The sequence below is a fragment of the Nicotiana tabacum genome, chromosome 23, assembly GCF_000715075.1.
Source record: "Nicotiana tabacum cultivar K326 chromosome 23, ASM71507v2, whole genome shotgun sequence".
NCBI classification, from domain to species: domain Eukaryota; kingdom Viridiplantae; phylum Streptophyta; class Magnoliopsida; order Solanales; family Solanaceae; genus Nicotiana; species Nicotiana tabacum.
The window spans coordinates 131,347,812-131,365,415 of NC_134102.1; the positions used below are offsets into that span (position 1 = coordinate 131,347,812).

The 17,604-nt window shown below is 34.1% G+C and overlaps 1 protein-coding gene and 1 long non-coding RNA gene across 2 annotated transcripts; one reads left to right on the forward strand and one right to left on the reverse strand.

Moving 5' to 3' along the window:
• The first annotated feature begins 3,725 nt into the window (after positions 1-3,725).
• Positions 3,726-5,529, forward strand: LOC142177479 (uncharacterized). The gene is made up of 3 exons (XR_012705942.1): positions 3,726-3,962; positions 4,182-4,321; positions 4,422-5,529. It is a non-coding gene; the product is annotated as an uncharacterized LOC142177479 (long non-coding RNA).
• Positions 5,530-5,644: 115 nt separating this feature from the next.
• Positions 5,645-17,367, reverse strand: LOC107815413 (protein neprosin-like). Its single transcript, XM_075245871.1, has 9 exons — positions 17,195-17,367; positions 16,805-16,925; positions 15,691-15,795; positions 7,405-7,497; positions 7,114-7,317; positions 6,860-6,913; positions 6,624-6,779; positions 6,142-6,282; positions 5,645-6,019 (listed from the first exon to the last, which is right to left on the reverse strand). The coding sequence occupies exons 1-9, from the start codon at positions 17,365-17,367 to the stop codon at positions 5,645-5,647; spliced, it is 1,422 nt and encodes a 473-aa protein (XP_075101972.1).
• Positions 17,368-17,604: the final 237 nt, after the last annotated feature.

Consider the following 17,604-nt stretch of genomic DNA (forward strand, 5'->3'; position numbering starts at 1 on the left):
TTGAGCATTCGAGCTATGCGGTATTTGAATTTGAGTAATTGAGTTATGGTTACGGCTTTTGGTACAGATTGTTTAGACATATACGGTATATAGATGCAAACTTCTCATCTTATAGGAAATTTCGGATATTGGAAATTTGATTCGAAGGCTTGTGGACTAGGTTGAATTTAGAAATTTCAGTTATGCTGTGCTATCGGACCTGTATGGGATAGGGTGACATGGGATCACCCCCGGGCATGTGCATGTGAAAGCTACACAGCGATTTGATGGCTTTTGGAACAACTTTGGGCACGTTCGAGGACGAACGAGTGTTTAAGTGGGGGGGGATGTAACGACCCGACCAGTCGTTTTGAACATTTGCACTTCACTCAGTTGTTTGAGGTCATGACTAGCTCCGTATGATGTACTTTGACTTGTGTGAATCATCGGTTTTGGGTTGCAGGTATTTTGGAATCGAATTGAAAGAAAGAATTTCATTGTTGAAGCTTTAGATTTGGGAGAGCTGACCAAAATTTGACTCTTTAGCATTTGACCTCGGATTGGAATTCTGATGGTTCCATTAGCTTCGTTAGGTGATTTTGGACTTAGGAGCCCGACCGGAATGTAATTTGGAGGTCCGTGGTAGAATTAGGCTTGAATTGGCGAAATTGGAAATTTGGCAATTTCGGTTGGCAGTGGAAAATTTGATATAGGGGTCGGAATGGAATTCCGGAAGTTGGAGTAGGTTCATAGTGTCATTTGTGACGTGTGTGCAAAATTTGAGGTCATTCGGACGTGGTTTGGTTGGTTTCGGCATCGGTTGCCAAATTTGGAAATTTAGAAGTTCTTAGGCTTGAATCCGAGGGTAATTTGGTGTTTGGATGTTTTTTTGAGTGATTCGAAGGTTCGACTAAGTTTGTATGCTAATATATGACTTGTTGGTATTTTTGGTTGAGGTCCCGAGGGCCTCGGGGTGATTCCGGGCGGTTAACGGATTTGTCGAAGTTGGACTTTGCAGCTGGAGCTATTGCTTCTGCTATTTCTGCACCTGCAGAAGAAATCCTCGCAGGTGTGAGTGGGTAGTGAGCAGGTGCGGGCGATGCTGGGCCAAGGCTGGGAACGCAGGTGCGAAGAATTGGCCGCATCTGCGAGCCCGCATGTGCGAGGCCTTGAGCGCAGATGCGGAGATGAGGAGTTTGGGCTAGTTTCGCAGATGCGCACCTGGGACCGCAGATGCGAGTCCGCATGTGCGAGGAAGGTGTCCGCAGGTGCGGAAGCTGGGTGATTAAGTGAGTTGCACAGGTGCGGCTTCTTAGACCACAGGTGTGGTCGCGCGGGTGCGAGAAAATGGCCGCAGGTGCGAAAAACCTGGGCAGAAACCATAATTAGAACCCTTCGTGAATTTTGGTCATTCTTCACAATTTCAACTCGGCTTTTGGAGCTTTTGGTAGAGATTTGAAGAGGGAATCAAGGGGATTTCGTTGAGGTAAGTTACTTGAGCCCTATACTTGTATACTTGTGATTTTTCGTTGTTTTAATCATAGTAATTAGTGAAAATGAGGGGTTAGGGCTTGAAATATTTGGAAAATAATTTAAGGATTTGAAGGACCAAACGATGTCGGATTTTAATGAATTTGGTATGGTTAGACTTGTGAGTGAATGAGCTTTCTAGTTTTGTAAATTTGGTCGGATCTCGAGACGTGGGCCCGGGGGCCGGGTTTGAGCTAATTTCGGGTTTTGGTCTAATTTTGTAGTTTTTCTTGTGGAATTCATTCCATTAGCGCGTATTGATGGTATTGTACTAATTGTGAATAGATTCGGAGCAATTGGAGACCGAGTCCAGAGGCAAGATCATTGCGAGGTTAGAGATTTGACCGGTTTGAGGTAAGTAACGATTGTAAATCTGGTCCTGAGGGTATGAAACCCCGGATTTCGTATCATTCTATTATTTTGAAGTGACGCACATGCTAGGTGACGGGCGTGTGGGCATGCACTGTTGGGGATTTGTGACTTGGTCCGTCCCGTAGCAACTGTAAAGTTGCATACTTTGTTGAAACCATTGATACTTATATGTTTTAGAAAGATTTTCTGTAAATTGGGCTGAATGCCATGTTTGGGCCTTGCGCCAATACTGTTTGGACCCTTAGGGGTTATTTCTTACCATCCTCTCACTGTTGTTGATTGAAAATTCTATACTCAGTCATGTTTATACTTGTTTACCGCATAACTCAGTTTTATGACTTTATTTTGATGCATATAAATGTTTTGGGCCGAATGCCCTGTTTTACTGAAATGCCTGAGTGGCTTGATTTGTGAGGATGAGTGTGGATCGGGGCTGCCCGACTGCAGCATACTTTATGATTGAGTGAGGCCGAGGGCCTGTTTTGTGAGGATGAGTGTGGATCGGGGTTGCCCGCCTGCAGCATAATTATGACTGAGTGAGGCCGAGGGCCTGATTGGTGAGGATGAGTGTGGATTGGGGCTGCCCGCCTGCAGCATACTTTATTATTATCGCACGTGAGTTGTCCGTACAGATTATAGCGCTTGGACTGAAGGAGCCCTTCCGAAGTCTATACACACCCCCAATGAGCGCAGGTACCTACTGAGTGCGAGTGCCGAGTGCTGAGTGACCGGGAGGCACGAGTGACTGTGAGGTATGCCCGAGTGGCAAGAGAGTTTGTGAGGTATGCCCGAGTGGCATGAGTGACTGTGAGGTTTGCCCGAGTGGCAAGAGGGTTTGTGAGTGATGTTTTGCCCGAGGGGCTGCTTATGATTTCATCATTTTTGCTCACCTTTGCATTGAGTCTTTGTTTGAAAAAACCTGTTGGAAAAATATCTTTAAATAATTTTTACTGGAACCGGGTTTAAACGAGATGATTTGATTCAAACACTGATTTTTAAAGCATGATGTACTTTATTGAGATTTCATGATATGAATGTTATATGCTTTATTGCTCGTCACTACTGCTCAGTCTTTATTTATTGTTGTTACTTACTGAGTTGGCGTACTCACGTTACTCCCTGTACCTTGTGTGCAGATTCAGGTGTAGCTGGACACGGTAGCGGTTATTGAGTGTTCTGGTTGCAGATTTATTTTTTTTGGAGATAGCAAGGTAGCTGTTTGGCGATCGCAGCCCCTGCTCTTCTCCCTCTTATCTTCCTCTAGTAGTATTTAGCTATTTTCTAGGCTGAGTTAGCCTTGATATTGTTAGACAGATTATAGTAGATGCTCATGACTAGTGACACCCCGATGTCGGGCTTTTCTTTTTCGCACTTCTGTTATTCTTTGATTTGAACTCTTTTAATGGAGGTTTTATGTCAAATAACCTTGAAATTATCTTTAAAATGAAAATATCGGTTTGGTTTGGAAATGAGTCAGCTTGCCTAGTTCCACGACAGGCGCCATCACGACAGGGGTTAGTTTTGGGTCGTGACAGCTAATTGTAGTGGGACCCGCCATTCTACTTGTCATGTTTTAGAGGATCTCATATAAGTACTACTCCCTTCGTTTCAAATTAGATGAGGTGCTTTCCTTTTTAGTCTATTACAAAATAAATGACATATTTCTAAATTTTGGAAATAATTCAACTTTAAACTCTTCATTATGCCCATTTTACACTTAATGAAAGCTTTTAAAACGACGCAAATGCCATTGGCCCATAAAGCTTTTACCTCTTAAACTTTTAAGATCACAAATTTTAAAAGTCTTTTTCTTTTTCTTAAACTCCGTACTGAGTCAAACTAACTCATCTAAATTGAAACGGAGATAGTAATTAGATTTGTTGTGGGACCCACTATTCCACTTGTCATTTGATTGCTTTGTGCCTCTCTTCAATTTGTGTTGTGTTTCTGCTGGGGAGACACAAATTTGTAGGAATGTGAATTTCTCATTCTACTTTTAAAGAGTACTGATTTAAAAAATTTCAGTCTACTTGAAGTTCTCTGTATTTTATGCCTTTTTCTTTTGGCTTCTTCATTTCAACGTATGATTTTAGATTCTTTGAGCATAGTTAATTTAATATTGTTGACTTTCTTCATGTGATCATGTTTCATTGTGGGTCGTGTACATGGGTGTAGTTTTTTTTTCAACCGCTTGCAGGAAAACTCCGCTAAGCACAAAGATGTAGTCAATGTGTTTGACGAAATGCCTAAAACAACTGAGCAATATTTATTTGTTTTCTTATTTTTTTCTGATCCCACAGATGTTCTTTCTTCATGTCCATTTCTCTGAGAAAGATTCTTCCATGTATCGCCTCCAACAATAGAGGCTAAAAGCAATATATTTGCCACCTCTACTGTTGTTGACACAAATCGACGGTGGTCGTCTATTGGCTGAAGCTCGGTACTACCACCTCTGCTTTCTATTGCCTCTCTTTAGATTTTGTGTTGCTATATGTTACTTGCTTGTTTGAGTAATGGCAATGTGATTTTCCCAATATCAGGCTAAGAATTACTAGGAATTTCACAAGAAGAGACATCATTCGATTGAGACTCCAGCGTTCTTGCCTTCTCTAGTGAGTGACAATTGGGTCTTTGTTGGGTTGTGGTGGGCAAAATATGCAACAAGGGAAAAACAGTTGCACTCCTCTTGCAGTGGCCCATATTGCTCCTGTTGCAGCGAAGAAATCAAAGATGCCAAAAACTTGCTCTCAAATATGATAGACACAGGACCACCACCTGGCAATGCAGTCTTCAATACAATTATCAGTGCACTCTCTAACAGTGGAGAATTGGGAGAAATGAGTAAAATATTGAAGGTAATAGAGGATAGAGGTTTGAAACCTAATGTATATACTTACAGTGCAATTATGAGTGGTTACGCGAAGTGGGATTAGATGGAGGAGGCTTGTATGATTTTTGATGAAGCCAAAAAGAAGCTAAGTCCTATCACTTATCACACAATTATGCAAGCTAGAACAGATTGATAAGCCTCTGAAACTATTAAGAGAGATGGAGCCTAATGCTGATAAATATAATAAACTTATTCAATCTCTATTCGTGAAGGTTTTAAATTGGACAACAGAGAAACTGCTAGAGGACGCGAAGGAGAATGGGTTTCATCTAAATGCAATCACAAATGGTCTTTTAAGAGCAGTTATGGAGTTAGAACAAGAAGGAGCAGAAGACACGAACATACGCGGATTTAGGATTTAAACTCTATGAGTTCAACATTTGTGGTTCTTAGAGCATTGAACACATAATATATTTAAAGTTATGGGCTAAGATGAACCCGGTACAACATAGTTGCATCCAACCCCAACATGAAGGAATGACAACCGCATAGTAGGTACTGAACTCTGCCTTTAGTTGTAGGGATCTGTATCTTCTGTTTCATTTCATGTTTAGATAGTTTTTTTATTTGAAAACAATTTAATCCATGAAAGCCATCACCAAACAGAAATAGGACATCTTCAACACTCTGCAATGGCATTCTAAATAACAGCAGATGCCTTTGCGGAGTGTTGAAGATGTTCTATTTCTGTTCGATGATGGTTTCCTAGTATATACTTATTACATCCTGTCAAACTCCTTTCTGCTTATTTGTGTCCTTCAGTAGTGAAAACAAAGTCTTGATTAAAATAAAAGCTCCTTGCAAAATTTATGACAAACAAAAGTTTCATATTTCCTTGGACATGGAAAGTAATTAATATCATCATAGTAGTAATTAACATAATGTCTCGAACCCACCAGGTCCTCCATAAAATGCCATATGCTGATACTTTCCACCTCTCCAATGTGGTACATCCATAACACCATACCAATCAGAATCATCAACACGTACAGTCGTTTTGTCTATATGTACTATCTCACCTTTACCATTTAAAACATTAAGTCTCCTACAATAAGCATCGTAATTTGGATCTCCAATAGGAAAATAGCTGGAGCCCATTGGAGGTTCAGACACGCCTGGCGGACTATATGCTACTCGTTCAACACTAGTAGCAAAGCTTGCCAAGTTGCTGAAAAGCCTTTGAGGCCAAAAACCAACTTGTTCGTTGCTTTCACCAAACAAAAGCCACCAGTTTCCATTGGCTAGATCCTTTTAAGAAAGAAATGTCTAATATTACTAATTTGTAACTTTCAATTCTAATCAATGCAATTGTAAATACGAAAACCAACTCAAATCTTGAAAATAATTCTGCAAAAGAAGAAAAAACATACTCGTTCGATGAACATTGGGATCTCCAATACTCTTTTATCTCCACGTTGTGTAACTGGATCAAAGACCCCATCAACATGGTACTTACTACTTACAATGACAAATCCAGGGCATAGCGTGTTGAAGCAATGTGTATTACCAACCTAGTAAATGTAAAATATGCATTAACGCTTCTCAATCAAGGTATTATTTAGCTAGAAATATGTACTACTTTCATGATCACAAAACAAAAATCATTAAAGTACACAAATTACCTGAAAATGTACAAAAAATCTAGTCTTATTGTCCCCGTATAGTATAGTGTTGGATCCACCTGAAACATAAAATAGATTTATCATGGTTGAATGGGAGCTCATGTTATAGGTTCTAACTTACATCCTAAAGGTCAATAGTTAATCTCATCTCCTAGAAAATAAAAAGAAAACAAGCTATCACAAATAAACAAAAACAATTAAATTATAAATGAACAAGTTGTTAAACTTACTCTCCACCCAGCTTGTAAACTGTTTGATCCTTTCTGGATTTTCAGCCGACATGCAGTGTGCCGTTGACTTTCAATACGAGGATTCCATAAACTAGCTAACATTCCAGCACCCGCAAACTTATTATTTGGGTTATTTGGAATTTGAACTATTGCGAGCTGAATATAATAAATGAAATTTTTTAATCAACTTACAAAACTGAAAAATGAGAAGATGATAAATATTCATATTTATTTACCTTGTATCCCTGTGAGGATATGGAAATTCTCTTTGGCTCACTATTGTTGTTACTCTGCATTAAACCAACAGAATATATATGATATGCTACGATGATGGAAGACTTAACATTTTTTTTTTCACATGAACCCCTTTTTCTTGTTACAATTATATTGATGCTTAAACTATTAGATTCTAACAAAATGAAATCAGTGATTCTTTTTTTCTGGAAATGAATTATCAAGATAGGCAATGATTTGGGTCACATTATCTTACATTACTCAATGGAGCTTCATATGCGATAGCTTCTGGTGGCGGAATATGTCTTTGTCTAATAAGACCATCTTTGGTAATTCTTTTAATAGGAACAGTTTCGAAAGGACAACCTCTTTCCTTTAACCATATCCCTGATGACTCATTAGCTTCATGAGCTGCTGACATATCTGAATTTTGTAGTGTGCTAGCTAAAGTAGATTTTATCTGTCAATCAAAAACTTAAATATGTGTTATCAACAATTCTAAATTATTATTAAATAGTTGAAAGTAAAATGAAAAGAGTAAACATACCTTAGGATGAATATCGTGATTCTGTAACAACGGATGATCAAATGCAGGTTGTTTATAGAAATTCACGCAATCATATGTATCCCCATATTTTTTCTGTGACCCAAAACATCGTAAAATAAGTAATCTTCAGGTACAAAAATATGGAATTGAGGAATATGTATATTTTTTCTACAAAAGTAATGTCGGCACACTAAGAAAATAATCACTCAAAACACTTGAGAATACATTGACTTTCAGCCAACATACATACACTTGTTCAAAAGTTTAAGTTGCTTCTCCAAATCTGAATCCTCTAGTTTGGATAGCTTTTTTTTCTCCTTGAACTCCGTTATAACTCAAAAGAAAATATAACACTAGCAGAGTTTGTTGAACTTGAACAATTCTTTGACGAATCAACATAGCCTGAGTCCGTTAAAATTATCTCTATGGGCATGAATGCTTAATATTTATAGATACAAAAAACTAGTAATATTTAATAAACAAAATTAATTAATTGAACTTACTTGATTTACTAGATGTACGAGATTTGAAGTTTTTGAGCATCTATCATTTTTCCTGCGAAGAGGAAAATGTTATATAGAGGAGTAGACGAGTTTTAAAATGGGTATTATATGTGATATTAAATCATAAAATTATTAAAGCAGAATTAACCAAATCCAGGGAAGATTTCTGGTCAATGAATGCTGAATGTTCTCTTCTTAATACATAATCCAAAGATAATCTGGCCATAGATTACCAGTAAATTTAATTGAATCTACAGACGATTTCTATTAATTAAGCTCTGTTCAATTCTAAGTGATATTCAAAAAGACACTCTGACCATAGATTATAAAAATTTGGGTAAATTCACTTGCCCCTTTAACTTTGCCTAGTGAACCTCATTTCCCTCCTAAACTATTTTTTTCATCAATCATCCCTCGAGATTTGTTCTTTCAAAGAACTTAGATTATGTTAATCTTGCTAGTAATATAGTCAAACTGTCTTTTTGGGTTTTTTCTTAGAGGCAAGCTATAAATTTTATTGACATAAATCTTTGTAGATTTTGGTGATCCTCCTCTAATTATTACATTAACTCTAATATCTTGTATAATAGCCATTAACAACTCCTTTATCTTGATCTGTATATAAGATCTTTCTGAAAGAAAAAGTGATAGTTTTCGACAAATTTACTCACTCACAGGCCTAGCAAATAAAGTAGGTGCTCTGTTTAATACTATTTTCTTGCTTCGTTAATTAATTTATACTAGTGTTAGAACCCGCGCGATGCGCGGATAATTTAACAGAATATTAATCTTATAAAGTTATGAACTAATATATTAAATTATTTTAATAAATATTAGTTATTATTTTATTATTTCATGTAGTGTACAGAAATATTAAAAATCTATACAAAACAAAAGAATACACATTAAATAGTAATCGAATAAATTATTTGTTCCTTATTATTCTTTATTATTATTAAATTAGCAAGTACTTAGTACTATATACTTACTAATATGACTTTTTAGTAACTTGTCAATTATTTTTATATTTTGAAATTAATTCTCTTTTATTATAATATAGATATATATTTATTACTCTGAAAATATCTTTTTTTAAAAACTTATGTTATATTGTTCAAAATTCTTCAATTGTTTAAATTTATCAATAATTTGATTGAGTATTATTTATTTATTATTTATTAATTAAGTATATAAATATCATAAAATTGTCTTCATCCCCATCTTTTCGTACATTCTTTTCTACTGTAATATTTGATTAGTTTTCTTATTTTGAAATTTACTGAAAATTTAAATAATATAATATTTTTACTAAATTATAATTTTAAATTAATCAAAAGTATAAAGATATAAGCCTTTTTATTATTTTATAAAAAAAACTACCAATATGTATAATTTTTTTTATATATATATATATATATATATATATATATATATATATATATATATATATATATATATATATATATATAGAGAGAGAGAGAGAGAGAGAGAGAGAGAGAGAGAGAGAGAGAGAGAGAGAGAGAGAGAGAGAGAGAAAAACTACTCCCCAATTTGAATTGAAAGTTTTTTTTATTTCTTTATTTTCGTTTTAATTATTTTAAAATAATTTTAAAAGTCCTAGTTAAAACTATTCCCTAATTTGAATTGGCATTTTTTTTAAAAAAACTTTCTATAACTCCAACTTGAAACTACTCGCCAATTTGAATGGGTAGTTTTTTTTCTTATTGTATCTAATTATAAGATATCTATATTTTTTAATTCAAATAGAGTAACCAATTAATTTAAAATTTAAAAATTCAAAAGGTTTTTTAGTTAGAAATGTAGTTTATTTTGTCTTAAAACTCCAACTTGAAACTACTCCCCAATTTGAATTGGCAATTTTATTTTATTTTTAATTTCGTTTTTATTGTATTTTTGAAATCCCAAGTTGAAACTACTCCCTAATTTGAATGGGTAGTTTTTTTAATATATATTATTTCCTCTTTTTTTTACATCTAATTTTATTTTTATAAATAATTTTAAAACTCCAACTTGAAACTACTCCCCCAATTTTAATGGGTATTTGATTTTTATTTTTTTATTTTTTTCTATAGCTAATTATAAGATATCTATATTTATATCATTCAAATAGAATAACCAATTAATTCAAAATTTAAAATTCAAAAGGTTATTTTAGTCTGAAAAGAAGTTTATTTTGTCTTAAAACTCCAACTTGAAACTAATTTCCAATTTGAATTGGCAATTTTTATTTTTTTAATTTCATTTTTTATTTTAAAATAATTTTAAAACTCCAACTTTGTTGGATCTTTGTCCTAAAAATCTACACTTGTCGTCTTATGGTTATACCACTTGGCATCATTTAATTATTTACTTCTTTTATATATATATAATAAATATATATGGCTATATTAGTCATTTATATAGACTACTATATTAGGAAGAAACTACTCCCCAAATTGAATTGAAAGTTTTTATTTCTTTATTTTTGTTCTTTTATTTTAAAATATTTTTAAAACTCCAACTTGAAACTGCTCCCCAATGTGAATGGGTAGTTTTCTTTATTATATATTTTCATTTTTTTATTATAGCTAATATTTAAAATTCAAAAGGTTTTTTAGTTAGAAACTTAGTTTGTTTTGTCCTAATGCCACTTGGCTTTTTGTGATTATGCCACTTGTCTTAATATTGTGCTTTTGCCTCTCCTTTTATTATATATAGATAGAGTAACCAACCAATTAATTCAAAATTTAAAATTCAAAAAGTTTTTTAGTTAGAAAGGTAGTTTGTTTTGTCCTAATGCCACTTGGCATTTTGTGGTTATGCCACTTGTCTTTATATTGTGCTTTTGCCTCTCCTTTTATTATATATATAGATATAGATATATAGATATTTGAATTGAAAGTTTTTTTATTTCTTTAGTTTCATTTTTTTATTTTAAAATAATTTTAAAATTTCAACTTGAAACTACTCCCCAATTTGAATAAAATTTATATATATATATATATATATATATATATATATATATATATATATATATATATATATCTCTTCTTTTTTTTTATTATAGCTAATTATAAGATATCTATATTTATTAATTCAAATAGAGTAACCAACCAATTAATTTAAAATTTAAAATTCAAAAGGTTTTTTAGTTAGAAACTTAGTTTGTTTTGTCCTAATGCCACTTGGCTTTATTAGTCATTTATATAGACTACTATATTAGGAAGAAACTACTCCCCAAATTGAATTGAAAGTTTTTATTTCTTTATTTTTTTTTTTTTATTTTAAAATAATTTTAAAACTCCAACTTGAAACTACTCCCCAATTTGAATTGAAAGTTTTTTTATTTTTTATTTTTGTTTTTTATTTTAAAATATTTTTAAAACTCCAACTTGAAACTGCTCCCCAATGTGAATGGGTAAGCTTTTGTTATTATATATTTTTGTTTTTTTATTATAGCTAATTTTATTTTTTCTATTTTTTTATTTTAAAATAATTTTAAAACTTCAACTTGAAACTACTCCACAATTTGAAAAGGAATTTATATATATATATATATATATATATATATATATATATTCAAATAGAGTAACCAAACAATTAATTCAAAATTTAAAATTCAAAAGGCTTTTTAGTTAGAAAGGTAATTTGTTTTGTCCTAATGCCACTTGGCTTTTTGTGGTTATGCCACTTGTTTTAATATTGTGCTTTTGCCTCTCCTTATATATATATATATATATATATATATATATATATATATATATATATATATATATAGATATATTTTGTTTTTTTATTTTAAAATAATTTTAAAACTTCAACTTGAAACTACTCCCCAATTTGAATGAGAATTTGTTTATATATATACTTTTTTGAATTTTTATTATAACTAATTATAAGATATCTATATTTATTAATTCAAATAGAGTAACCAACCAATTAATTCAAAATTTAAAATTCAAAAGGTTTTTTTAGTTCGAAAGGTAGTTTGTTTTGTCCTAATGCCACTTGGCTTTTTGTGATTATGCCACTTGTCTTAATATTGTGCTTTTGACTCTCCTTTTATTATATATAAATGTAACGATCCGGTCGGTCGTTTTGAGTATTATAATCCCGTTTCCTCATTTACTGCTCATATTGTGAATTACAGTTGTTATTTGGCTTGCCGAGGTAATTGGTTTGGGTCCGGTGAAGTTTTTGAATGATTTGGAACACTTAGTTCCAAGGTTTCAAAATTTAGTTGAAAAGGTTGACCAGATGTTGACGTATGTGTAGTGACCCGGACAATTTTTACTAAGGAAAATTAAGGTTTTGTGGTGTCGAGGTAGATCAATTAGTACAAAGGTTGTAGAAATTTCTCACAGCGAGCTTGCGAGCCGCGGCTCGGACTTTTTGGGTTGAACAATGCACCGGAAAGTAAAGGAAATTTGTTGACAGAAAAAACGCGTTTCTACGATCCATTATGCGACCGCAAAACCTGTTCCGGAGCTTTATTTTTTTGGTTTTACAAACCCGGCATCATTCTTATAAAACACTATTGCGGGTCATTTTGAAGGGTTTCATATGATATTTTAGAGAGACATGAGAGCATTTTAGAGAGAGAAAGTGAAGACTTAGTCATTTATCCATCAATTTCTTGTTCAAGATTTGAAGATTTCACAAGGATCTTGTTAGGGCTTCATAGAGGTAAGAATTTCTTTTCTCAATTCTTCAATTTCGGGTTTGGAGTAAAGATGGGTGATTAATAGTATGACTCTTGGGTGTAAGAGTATTATGTATACATACCAATAATGTTGTGGAAAGATTTTTAAGTTCAAATGGGTAAAGATTGGGTTGAAAATGGTAGAAATCTTCATAGACTTTAATTAAAGATTTGAGGTTCGAGTTGATGTCGGATTTTGGTGAAATTTATATGGTTGGACTCGTGGTTGGATGTGCGTTCATATTCTGTAACTTTTGTTGGGTTCCGAGACGTGGTCCTCACGGACGATTTTGAGTTAATTTCGGAATTTTCGTTAAAATATTGCTTTCGTTAATTAGATGAGTCTATTATTGTTGTGTTTATGATATGTAATTGCTTTTGGCTAGATTTGGGCCATTCGGAGCCGGATACTCGTGGAAAAGGCATTGTAACCGATTGATTGAGCTTGGTTCGAGGTAAGTGGCTTGCCTAACCTTGCGTGGGGGAAATCCCCTTAAGATTTGGAACTATTGTGCTATGTGAGCACCGTGTACGTGAGGTGACGAGTACGTACACGGGCTAGTTGTGGTAAAACCCGATTTTCTTGCCGAGCAGCAACATGTTGTCCTGTTATTTTGAGTTATACCATTTTAATGAATACTAATCTATTTTCATTCTTAATTGAGTTATTACAATATGTGTAGCTATCATGTTTAGTCTAATACAACATGTCTACGTGTCTTAATTGTTTATGAGAATTATGTGCAGCATGCTTAGTAAATTTTCCTGCTTCTTCCCTGACTGGTATTTAGTCTAAATTGTAAGAATTTCGTGATGTAGTTGTATTTCTATCACTCGCGCTGCATATTTACTTTGGGACTACAGAACGGTATTTCGGGAGATTCCCCTGCACATTTACTTTGGGACTACAGAACGGTATTTCCGGGAGATTCCCCTGCATATTTACTTTGGGACTACGGAACGATATTTTGGGAGATTCCCCTGCACATTTACTTTGGGACTACAGAACGGTATTCCGGGAGATCCCCCTGTTCATTTACGTTTGGGACTACGAGACGGTATCTCGGGAGATCCCCTGTTGTGTTTCTGTGTACTGAGCTGTTACCTTCTATGATTCCATTGTTGTTAAATTTCAGCCTTTATTTTATTGCGGTATTACACTCTATATTATTTTATTATATATATTTACCAGTAGGGCCCTGACTGACCTCGTCACTACTCGACCGAGGTTAGGCTTGGCACTTACTGGGTACCGATTGTGGTGTACTCATGCTACTCTTTGCACATGTTTTTTCTGTGTAGATCCAGGTGCACTTTATCAGCCGCACTATCAGTGAGCCGGGACAGCTTTGGAGACTTCAAGGTATATCTGCCGCGTCCGCAGACCTCGGAGTCCCCTTCTACTCTTTCTCATGTCCATTATCTTCTGTATTTTCCTTGTTAGAATTCTAATGTATAGAGACACTATATTTTTCCTTCTGTATGTTGTGATTCACGATGTTCCGGGTTTTGGGATTTGCTGTGTATTTTTGAACAGTTAGGTGTTAAAAATTTTCTTTTCATTTTATTATTCCGTGAATGTTAGGCTTACCTAGTCGTAGAGACTAGGTGCCGTTACGGCGTTATACGGAGGGGAAATTTGGGTCGTGACAATAGATTAGCTTTCATACAAGATTCCAAGGTTGCCTATTTAACACTTCCTTATTCTTTCTAAATAATCATTTTTTGGGTTTTTTTTTTTTTTTTGAAAAGAGTGGGTTGCTCTAGTGGTAAGCACCCTCCACTTCTAACCAAGAGGTTGTGAGTTCGAGTCATCCTAAGAGAAAGGTGGGGAGTTCTTGGAGGAGGGAGCCGAGGGTCTATCGGAAACAGCCTCTCTATCCCAGGGTAGGGGAAAGGTCTGCGTACAAACTACCCTCCCCAGATCCCATTAGTAGGATTATACTGGGTTGTTGTTGTTGTTGGGTACTTTTTTATAACTTTAGATTTTGGTCTATTTTATTTACATAACTTGTTGACTTTAATGGGGTTTGCATTGTGCATACTGCAAGCATGCAATGACAAAGTGATTATATACATATATTCAATAGTCGCACCTATAAAAGTTATACTAATGAATTCAGAGTATGTTGATTCATCAAAGAATTGTTCGACAAATATTGCTAGTGGTATTTTTTCTTCTGAGTTATCACGGAGTTCAAGGAGAAATAAAGTTGTCCAAACTAGAAGAACTGGTGTTGGAGAAGCAACTTAAACTTTTGAACAAGCCAACTGTGAAAACAATTAAGGTATGTATTTTGGTTTATTTTAATTAAATAAGTTCACGATTGATTATCGTTTCATACTGTTATGTACCATAATATATCCATACATATAAAATTAACAATCACGTTAAAATTTGGTAAACTGGATTTACCATATTTTGTTCGTTTTTAATGCTTTAGTTGAATACTATGAAATTTCTCCATTATAGTACTTTTTATATATTCTTTAATTTTTTGTTTCATTTTATCGAGCAAAACTAAGGCATAATAATGCCTTCGACAAAAGCCTATATTGATTTTGAAACTTGAAAGTCAGATATGGTAAATTATGAGACAGAAAAAGCAGTGTTTATCATTTACCAACACCCATTTTTTCCATAACTTTTTTATGTTTTCAAAAGTTACTTTTGGATTGCACGATACATTGCAATCAAGATTACTTGGTTTATGAAATTTTTTGTTCACAGACTAAAAGCGGAGACACATACTATTGTGTGGATTTCAACAAACAACATGCATTTGATCATCTATTATTGACGAATCACATTTTTCATCTTGAGGCATGTCTTTGCCTTCTTTATTTTTGTCCATTCAACATTATAAGGATGTCGTATAGTTAACAAACAAAATGAGTTTTGAATTGATGCAGTGTTATAAATAGCGAGCGCTACGTCGCTAATAGCGTGTGGCGACGCGAGGCGAGGCAGCTGCTTTTTAAGGGCACAATTTATGTAGTTAATTCAAATATTTTGACTAATATTATTTTACTAATTAGTTAATTCAAATATTTGATTATTATTATCACATAAGAAAATACTTTTTTTTTCTTGTTGATTCGAATGGTTAACACTAGCTCATACCAAAGCGAATCAGAAAAGGAGAGCGCCTCTGCCTGTGTAGCGAGAGGCGCTGTGAGGCGACGCTATTTGAAAAAAATGGAAGAAAGACAGCGATTTAGATTAAAACACAAAATTAGGGCTTGGGTTTCACTTCTTCTCCTTCAGCGACGAACAACGACCATTTCTCAGCAGAAATATTAGGGCTTCATCATCATCTTCTTTTTCCATCATCAGCCATAAGTACACTAACTCAGGTATGTTACTTTCTTTTCTTCTTCTTCTTCTTCTTCTTCTTCTTCTACTTTCTTCTTATTCTACTTCAACTATCTTTTTCTTTTTTTCTTCGCTCCGGTCGACTTCACCATTGTTGTCTTCTTCTTTCTTCTTTCTTTGCTCTATTTTTATTCTTCTTTCTTTGCTCTATTTTTCTTCTTCTTTCTTTGCTCTGTTTTTCGACCAGAGCTCTATTTTTTTTTTTGGGTTCTATTTTTCGACCAGAGGCAGTAGCCCTTTTTTTGTTTGCTCTGTTTTGTTTGCTCTGTTTTTTCAATTATAGACTTATAGTCTTATAGAGTAGAATTAATTGCATATTGACTTGATAATTTTTTTTTCTATAAAACAACATTGAAATGACATCATCCGATAGTAATATAATGCTAACATTCATGAAGTTGTAGAAAAATTAAAAATTTTGAAGTAGAATAGATGTTGCTTGTTTTAGACTATTAGACTTTAGTTTATGAATCTACTATGACTATCTATTGAGTATTTAATTTTTGAATTGATATATTTATTAATATATTATTGTTATTCAGTTTTTAGTTATATGTATATAATATTTTATGTTTTTGTTTAAATTGTCTCTTCACATAAAAAAGGCGAGCGCTTCGCTGCGCGCCTCTCGCCTCAGTGAAGCGGGCCCTCGTTGCTATTTGTCGTCGCACGCTATCCAAAATACTGAATTGATGATGGATGAAACACATTTTATCAAATACAAAGCAAACTTCAAGTATCTCAACAGTTGATATATCGAGGATATGGTTAAACGATGAAGGTTGTCCTTCTGAAACTTATTCCTATTAGAAGATTTACCAAAGATGATCTTTTATGACAAAGACGTATGCCATCGGCAGAAGATATCACATTTTGGAGCTCAACTGGTTGATGTAAGATAATGTTACCCCAACTTACACCTTTCTTGAATACTTCATTGCTGCACAAGAGAATAGATAATGTGTAAAAGTAAAGCCTAATAGGATTGTTAGTTTAGAGTTATGTACATAATATAGTCTTGTCCCACATTGGAATAAGAGTAATATGTCCTTATAGTGTATAGCTATAAATAAGGACCTCATGTATTGTATTCATCATCCAATATCAATAACATATTTTCTCTCGTACTTTCTCACATGGTATCTCTGTGCATAAATTCCAGCGACTCCTAGAAGAGAAATCAGTCACCGGAAGTCTTTTTCCGGCTACTTTTTCAAGGCTGTTTGCATCTGCTTTATCTCCGTCAGTGTTGTGCAAAATTCAACACTACCACAAGAGTAGTTATTGTCTGGTGACCAAACCCCAGTAAATATCTCCGGCAGAAGCCTTCTCACGCGCCACCAGAAGCTCACGCACCGGCGAGCACGCCCACTTTCGGCCATTTTTTGAAAAAGTCCCTTCAGAACAGTTGGGTCTTCTAGTAAATCCGATCCTACCCCTACTGTTTTTGTTTCATTCCGACCACTTTGAGTTTTTTCCGGCAACCACTGTAAGATTCTGGCATCTACAGTAATTCATTATTTTGTTTCAGTGTTTCCTAACTCTATTTTAGTGGATTACAGTTGATTCTTTCTATTATTTGGTAATAATTTACAACGATGTCTTTGGGATTTGATGTT